We start from the raw sequence: 9,287 nt of genomic DNA on the forward strand, positions 1-9,287 counted from the left end.
CTCATTATACATGAATCTAGAGGCATGTTTTATTCCCGATTTGTTGGCGTTTTCTCTAAATTAGCGCCACCTGCTGGACTGGATGACATAACTCGTTATTTTTTAAATTTATTTTACCAACATGTTACTGTTTATTACAGGGTATTATGTGTTATTATTTATCTTTTATCATCTTAACTACCTATCTTTTATTGTTGTCCTATTCAATTAACTCGTTTGCTTTTGGGGTGCATTAATATCTAAATCTATTCAAACTTCCCTTGTTTTGTCCGTCGTTTGTAAAGCACTTTATTTAATTGTAAGATGCTATATAGTAGTAGTAGTAGTAGTAGTAGTAATAGTTTTATTGTCATTATATTGAGGGTCAGACAACAATATTACGTAATTTAGATAGCACTCCCTAGGGCATAAAACATTCATGACCATTAAAAACAATTTAAGACATAAATATAATAAATAATGTGTAATATGTTATATAAAAAGGTGCTAACACAGCAAACAGTTAATCATTAATAAACCTATTGCCACAGTCTTACTAATACTAATAATACCAAAATAAATAAGCCACACTTTCAGGATATGCAGAGCAAAATAAATACTTGATCAATAGTTTATCTAATATCTCTTATCACTCAGATTATTTTAAAAAATCACTGTATGTTAATTGCAGCTCTACACCTCCACATCTGGTCATGCACGGTCAAGGGTACCACAGCAGACACGTGTCTTTGTATAGTTGTGTAAGTGTATCCACACAGTGACCTACAGAGGGCGTGTTGTACTGTTGTGAAACCTGCTGCATTCAGGTACTTCTCATTAGCTTCCCCTTTCTTCATTTTAATGTCAAAATTATGGGTTTGAAAGACATTTAGGATAATGCTCAGGGAAACAATAGCAAAAATTACCTTACAGGCTGACCAAAAAATCACTCACAGGGGAAGTTGTATGCTGTTTTTGTTTCATAAATGCCAGAAATCCCACGTTTTTGGTAGAACTTGAAAGCAGCTAATTCTACTACCTCCCATTCAACCCCATCCTTATGTCATTCATCTGTCATGGCTGCTCCCATTGCACTCATTCAAGGGGCTAGTAGAGGATTGGGGCTTGAATTTTGCAAACATATCTTAAAATGTAAAACCCCCGCCGGTATTATAGCGACATGCAGAAACCCGGATGGAGCTGCAGAACTGCGGGGCCTGGCCGGTCAACACCCGGGCAGGCTGACGGTGCTCCGGCTGGACGTGAGCCGGGAGGAGGACATCCGTGAAGCTGCGCAGCGGGTTAAGGAGAGCTTCGGTCGGCTGGATCTGATTGTCAACTCCTCGGCTATGCTTCACCCCTCCGGGAAAGGAGAGACCAGCCTGAGAGATGTTTCTGCTCAGGTAAAGATAGTGTTTGAGCAGGTGACTTATTATGAGGAGTGACATAAAAGTGCTGTCAAATGAGATCCTGAAATTAGGCTATTATGTAGTCACATGCTTAGAAGTAACTTATCTCACTTTGGAAAGGGCTTCTCTGCAGTGACATTTGACCCCCTTTTCCAAACTTTTGTGACATTTATTTGATACAGTAGCTGCTCAGTCATCATAACTCAAATCACATGAACATCAGACAACATTAAGCAGCATCAATAAATTCAGTGTCAAGATGTTATTGAACTAAAATGTCTTTTTATAATAGCTTTCTTTTGCATTTCTGTACATATCTATCTATCTATCTATCTATCTATTTATCTATCTATCTAATCTCCTGGACCTCCACCGAACACTGTCCCCATATTTTAATCCATTATTTTCTGTTTCAGGGTATCATCTCCACCTTGACGACCAACACAGTCGGTCCACTGGTCATGGCGAAGTATTTTGCCCCCCTCCTACAAAAGGGTGGAGGGGGCTTCGGTCAGCAGCCTGCAGAGAAAGCCAAGCAGCACAGCGGCATCATTGTCAACATCACCGCCAAAGTGGGATCCATTGGTGACAACGGTGGGTATTGTGGGAAAATCACTGAGCACCAGCTTTGGTTAAATAGCTACACACAGGTCTTAATTTATCAAGTACATCATTATATCTGTAGATGAATTACATCAACCAGAACTGCTGCTTTATAGAACATTGTGCTAGTTGAAGAAAAATGGGCACATCAAAAAAGAAAGCTTTAACCCTTAATCACAAAATAAGTGTTCCCCATTTAGCTTCTTTGGTAATGTATGCATGCTAATGAATGGTATGATGTAATTGTCTTCCTAAATCTCTCTCCCTCCACTCCACCCTCTCCTCTCCTCTCAGGTCTTGGTGGTTGGTACAGCTACAGACTGTCTAAAGCAGCTCTCAACATGGCTACAAGGAATCTATCTATAGAGCTCGGCCGCAGTCGACCCAAGGTACTGTAGATCTGAGTGCTCTTTAAGTTGGACATGAGACAATGGTGGAGACAACTGGTAGTCTCCATCTGTCTTCCAAGTTCTCTCCACCAGCTTAGAAAATGTGTTGGGAAATAGATGCATAACACCTTTACACAAGCTTATACATCTATGGCTTTTGTCTCATTGAGAGTTGATGAACTTGCTTCTGATTTTTCCCAGGTGGTGTGCGTCTCTTTACACCCAGGAACAGTCAACACAGACCTCTCTCGGCCGTATCACAAGAACGTACCAAAGGACAGGCTGTTCAGTACTGAACACTCAGTGACCTGTCTGATGAGCATCATAGAAGCACTGAATATAGAAAAGACTGGCAAGGCCTACAACTGGGACGGGACCGAACTGCCATGGTAGAATCAATGAATGCACAGATGGAGAGAGAGAGAGAGGGAGTGAGCTGGATTTATAACTTTTTGATGTTAAACCTCCCAACAGTGTCCAGATCTAGCAATTAAAGGCTTGATCATCGGGATTAAAGCTAGTACTGTACAGAAGATTCCTGGCAGAGTCTAAATAGATGGAGTCAAGCTTCTTCCACTACCTCACGACCAGCCGGAGTGCTTAAATAACCTCTAACATTAATGATGTAAATAATGCCATCAATTAAAGGCCTTAAAACTTGATGCAATCGAAACTACACAAATAGTCTAATGCAGTTTGGTGAGGGCTCATTTGGTAATAAAAAATAATAATGTGATATACTAATCTTGCAATGTATTATCATAATACCAAGTGTAATGAAAAAAGGCTTCAAGTTTCTGGTATTCCTGAATACTGTTGTTGTGCTTTATACATTATTATTATTGAATAAAGCATTTTTTTGTCAAAATATCTCTCATAGTGTGAGGAATTATCACTGTGTGTTTTTATTGAAAGCATATTAAGAGTAAAAATGACTTTTGCGGCACGTGACATGAGTAACATTTATTTCTGCTTAGGTTGCACCTATTGCATGTGGTTTAGAGATGCAGTGCAGCTTGTCAACAGCTATTACAGTTACACCTCAAAGGCTTTTTTATGTGTGACATCCTCAGTCACAACTCAAAGGAAGAAGTGTTTCTATTTTTACACATGTGTGTGTGAATAACAGTGTAACAGTCATGCAGATTTGTTTCACTGATGTAGGAGTGGACTTTAAGAGTTGACAACTTCAAGGAAAATTACTTCAATTTAATTTATGAATCAGTGAAATACATTTGTATGCAGGTGTTTTCATGCGTATATTTGCAGCACAGTATTTATTTAAGTGTGTTTATGTCTGTGCAGGCCTTGTTTACCGAAGAGGAGGAGAAAAGAGATTTAAGGCAAAGTGGACTATAAGTAATTGACTGGGTAACGACTTGAACTAAATCCTGTTAAAGGATTTTTCCTTTAACACCTATACAACACTGACCTGATTCTTACCAAGTGTAGGTTACCAGGTTAATTAATTGTTACTATTATTACAATCATGGGTGAAAAAAAGTTAAATGGTATTCCAAATTTAAGAGAGGAGACTGACTTTTTGAATGCCTTAGAATCTTTATTGTACTTACTGACAGCCACAGCTATACATTTCACATTTTGAATTAAGCTCCTGGTAAAGTACACTTACATACTTTTAACCAGAAGATGGCAGCAATTCAACACTCCATCAAAGAGCTCTGGTATCCACATCTACACATTTATGAGTTTACCTTAATAGAGTTGGTTATGTTATGGCATTAAACAAAATCTATTTATGTCTTCACCACAATATACTTAATCAGTTATTGATGCTGTTTGATAAGATGGTAACAGTGATACAATAACATACAATACCCCAACAATGATTGAAGTTATGGTTATTTTTGACTGTTTATGGTATACTCCTTAAAAAGTACTAGGTTATTTGGGTTAATTACACTGGGTCAAAATTCTGGGTTATTTTGGGTCCTGTGAACACACCAGTGGGTTGTTTATGCTGGGTCAAAGAGGTTGGGAAGAGAAAGAAATGAACTAATACAACTTCCTAAAGACCCGTCGCTGTGTTCAGTCCTGATGTGTTTGATGCATTTAGTCAACCACAGCTGTTAAAGAGCCAACGGGTGCTGCTGGTTATAATAAATCAATGAATCATTCTTCATTTAATGCAGAGCCAAGTCTCAACAAAAGTAATCCAAAGGCATTTTACACATAGAGCTGGTCTACACCGTACTCTTTAAGCAATGTCTAACACAGAATACCATCCCTACAGTTTTCTCCCACAAGCTCTCAGATAGAAAGTGAAATCCGCTCTGAGAAAGACAGGAAACCAATGTAATCTGTTACAGTTACTGAGAAAAAAATGTGTTATTAAATTACAGTAACTTATGAAAATGTTGATGATTACAAAAGGGGGTTACATCTGAAGTCAGACCTTTAAGATTTTGCTCATGTATGCATAGCCATTTAATCATTATTTGGCCAACTGTTTTCCTTTCATGAACCTTAATGGCTGATAATAAATATAGTAAAATATTTCCTACTGATGTCTGAATCAAATCACACTGGCATCTGACATAGACTACCATAACTAACTTTATCAACTACTATTGTCTAGTTACAGGCCATCATTGGACTCCAAAGAAGCCCTTGCCATGGCGTTGGTCAATGAATTGCCCTTTCTTAACGATGACACGAGCACTGGTTATGTATGTTTATCTATCCAGCATTATTGGAAAAGTGTTGATTGCTCCTAAAATACCTTCCAACTATCTCTTTGTGTTTAACACCTCACCCATCCTGGCCACTTTAAGCTAAGTGTAATCTAATGTTACAGGGAGCTTAGGTAGAAAGCACAGACTTGCTACAGCTTTCATAGAGGAACAGTTGAAGAATGTAAGAAAACACCTTAGAAAACTTAGCAGACCATGTCATCAGGAACCACAAGAGGACCGTACGGGGGACCATACTGTCTCTAAGCCAGGTACGTGATGTATTCATTGCCATCACCATTTCAGGTGTCTTTCCACCATACGGTTCACAGCCATCTTGTTGCTATTGCCTTGTTTGTGCTTTCTAATCTTTTGTGGAGGTCTATGTGGGTACACAAGCCTCAGAAAGAGAAAAAATCATGGAGAGTAGCACCAAAATCTGCACTAATTTGCCTCCAGGTTTGCTGTTTCTTACTCAAAGCAAGGTAATTACGGGTCCAGGTATCCATTAACAGCCTCCACTAGTTTGTCATCCTGTGCAAACAAATGTAAACAGCGCCGTTACCACCACTGAACGCCCACCTTTCAATTATTCTGATTGGGCAATGGGGAAAAACACCAATAACCTCAGGCACTTTTCCAGTCTGAGTAGAAGTATTTTCATCTCATGGTGTGCAAAATGCTAGTTGCTCTAAGCATCTAAAACATGAGTTATACAGGGCACATAAGCAAAGCGCTTAACAATTGGAGAAAAGACGCCTTTAACTGCTAAAACTGTACTCTGTCTGGTCAGGGCCTCAGTCTGAAATGCAGCAAGTTTACTCAAAGCTTACTTTGTCTCTGACTCTCCACATTCATAACTTATCTGAAATAAAGCTCATAGAAATAATAATAATAATAATAATAATAATAATAATGCATTTTATTTAAAAGAGCCTTTCAAAGCACTCAAGGACACCTTACAAGGCACATATAACACAACAACAGTACATCAAACAATATAAGTCAGCTAACATTTAGTGCGAAGATAAAGAATAAATATGAATGTGACTACAAAGTGTATTAGTACAAAGAAAGAGTATGCCACTCTGAATAGGTGCGTTTTCAGGAGGGATTTAAAGGTGGAGATAGAGTCTGAAGTGTGAACGTCTGGTGGGAGAGAGTTCCATAGAATGTCTGGTGGGAGAGAGTTCCAAAGGTGGGGGGGCAGATCGGCTGAAGGCTCTTGACCCCATGGTAGATAAGTTGGCAGATGGGCCAGAGAGCTGGTTGGCAGAGGAGGATCGGAGAGTTCAGGAAGGTGTGTAGATGTGAATAAGTTCAGAGAGATATGATGGTGCCAGGTTGTGAAAGATCTTGAAAGTGAGGAGTAGAATCTTAAAGTCAATGCGGGATTTGATCCAGAGCCAATGAAGTTGCTGCAGGGCAGGAGTGATGTGTTCAAATGAATTTAGTTGTTCCAACACGAGTCAAACATATTCCTCATTTGTAATAAAAAGTTCACTTTGTCTTTAGTGTGAGTTTCTACATGTGAGCTGCTTCTGTGCAGAGGAGTGGCCTAATGTGTTTAATGTGTTTGTCCTCTTGGTACCCTTTATAGCTTCAATCATATACAGGCACACAAGACCAATAGCAGTTTCATGCTTGTGGTTTATCATCCTTGTTCGACAGAATCTGAATCTGAAAAAATGAAAGAGATTGTGGGGTGGTTGAAAGTACATAAATATCCAGTCTGCGAAGTAGAGGGTCTTATGAAGGAAATGACTCTTTACCCAGGGTAATGGTTCAAATGGCCTTAGTTCTCCAGACTTTTAGACAATCCTAGTATGGTAAGTCATTATTTTGCCATTGTGTTGTTGTTTTATATATATATGTATATATATATATACAGGTCCTTCTCAAAAAATTAGCATATTGTGATAAAGTTCATCCTTTTCCATAATGTAATGATAAAAATGTAACTTTCATATATTTTAGATTCATTACACACAACTGAAGTAGTTCAAGTCTTTTATTGTTTTAATATTGATGATTTTGGGGAAAAAAGTAAAGAAAAACTCAAAATCCCTATCTAAAACAATTAGCATATCATGAAAAGGTTCTCTAAACGAGCTTTTAACCTAATCATCTGAATCAACAAATTAACTTTAAACACCTGCAAAAGATTCCTGAGGCTTTTAAAAACTCCCAGCCTGATTCATTACTCAAAACCGCAATCATGGGTAAGACTGCCGACCTGACTGCTGTCCAGAAGGCCATCATTGACACCCTCAAGCAAGAGGGTAAGACACAGAAAGAAATTTCTGAACGAATAGGCTGTTCCCAGAGTGCTGTATCAAGGCACCTAAGTGGGAAGTATGTGGGAAGGAAAAAGTGTGGTAGAAAACGCTGCACAACGAGAAGAGGTGACCGGACCCTGAGGAGGATTGTGGAGAAGGGCCGATTCCAGACCTTGGGGGACCTGCGGAAGCAGTGGACTGAGTCTGGAGTAGAAACATCCAGAGCCACTGTGCACAGGCGTGTGCAGGAAATGGGCTACAGGTGCCGCATTCCCCAGGTCAAGCCACTTTTGAACCAGAAACAGCGGCAGAAGCGCCTGACCTGGGCTACAGAGAAGCAGCACTGGACTGTTGCTCAGTGGTCCACAGTACTTTTTTCGAATGAAAGCAAATTTTGCATGTCATTCGGAAATCAAGGTGCCAGAGTCTGGAGGAAGACTGGGGAGAAGGAAATGCCAAAATACCTGAAGTCCAGTGTCAAGTACCCACAGTCAGCGATGGTCTGGGGTGCCATGTCAGCTGCTGGTGTTGGTCCACTGTGTTTTATCAAGGGCAGGGTCAATGCAGGAGATTTTGGAGCACTTCATGCTTCCATCTGCTGAAAAGCTTTATGGAGATGAAGATTTCATTTTTCAGCACGACCTGGCACCTGCTCACAGTGCCAAAACCACTGGTAAATGGTTTACTGACCATGGTATTACTGTGCTCAATTGGCCTGCCAACTCTCCTGACCTGAACCCCATAGAGAATCTGTGGGACATTGTGAAGAGAAAGTTGAGAGACACAAGACCCAACACTCTGGATGAGCTTAAGGCCGCTATCGAAGCATCCTGGGCCTCCATAACACCTCAGCAGTGCCACAGGCTGATTGCCTCCATGCCACGCCGCATTGAAGCAGTCATTTCTGCAAAAGGATTCCCGACCAAGTATTGAATGCATAACTGAACATAATTATTTGAAGGTTGACTTTTTTTTGTAATAAAAACACTTTTCTTTTATTGGTCGGATGAAATATGCTAATTTTTTGAGATAGGGATTTTGAGTTTTTCTTTACTTTTTTCCCCAAAATCATCAATATTAAAACAATAAAAGACTTGAACTACTTCAGTTGTGTGTAATGAATCTAAAATATATGAAAGTTTAATTTTTATCATTACATTATGGAAAAGGATGAACTTTATCACAATATGCTAATTTTTTGAGAAGGACCTGTATATATAGAATTGATATGATAAGATTGATGACTCTTCAGAGAATCGTCACCTTATCGTGGTGGATGGGGTTTGCATGTCCCTGTGACCGTGGGAGTTGTGTTGGGTGCAATATACAAATAGCCCCTAGTAGGGTCTCCCAAGACAGACTAAGGATGATTCAAAGGATCCCAATGAAGTGAACCAAAAATCATATGTCAGTTTGTTTTTTTATACCATAGTCTTGATGAATACTCCATTTTGATTGGCTGCAGGGTATGAAAAAGGACACCTATTAAGTTGTTTCACTTAAGCTGGCTATTCACCACTGTAAATTAATATTCTGGCTGCCTAAAATGAAAAACCATAGAAACAGTAATGAGGTAAAAGCCTGGTTTTACAATTTATTGCAACATTAATCAAAGTTTACATGTAATTACAACAAAGTGAATTCAACCGGCACAAAGTCAATTCTGATTGACTTTGTGCCGGTCAATCAGAATCAATCTTTTAAGTGCATTTATAAAAGTAATTACTTTATTTTAAAACATCAAATGAAAATCATTTTTTGTGTGTTTCTACATTTACATTTTAATGCATTTTGTCAACATAGAGCAGAACATAACCATTTTTTCTAAATAAGTTGTTATAAAGTTATTCGTTTATTGTCAATTTTTAACCCTTTTAAATTTGACTAAACCACAAGGGGAAAAAAAGCAGCATCAGGTCACTGACCCTTCATACC

At 39.0% G+C, this 9,287-nt stretch overlaps 2 protein-coding genes across 2 annotated transcripts in view; both read left to right on the plus strand.

Annotated features, from left to right (window-relative positions):
• The window catches only part of mrps5 (mitochondrial ribosomal protein S5), a 264,703-nt gene that overhangs the window by 75,545 nt on the left and 179,871 nt on the right, over window positions 1-9,287 (plus strand). The window lies entirely within an intron of this gene.
• On the plus strand, window positions 1,056-3,215 carry zgc:65997 (uncharacterized protein LOC794398 homolog). The gene is made up of 4 exons (XM_053333259.1): window positions 1,056-1,382; window positions 1,805-1,982; window positions 2,286-2,380; window positions 2,582-3,215. Exons 1-4 carry the CDS (start codon window positions 1,056-1,058, stop codon window positions 2,771-2,773), a joined length of 792 nt encoding a protein of 263 aa, XP_053189234.1. The 3' UTR covers window positions 2,774-3,215.

Source organism: Scomber japonicus, chromosome 14 (assembly GCF_027409825.1).
Source record: "Scomber japonicus isolate fScoJap1 chromosome 14, fScoJap1.pri, whole genome shotgun sequence".
Lineage (NCBI taxonomy): Eukaryota > Metazoa > Chordata > Actinopteri > Scombriformes > Scombridae > Scomber > Scomber japonicus.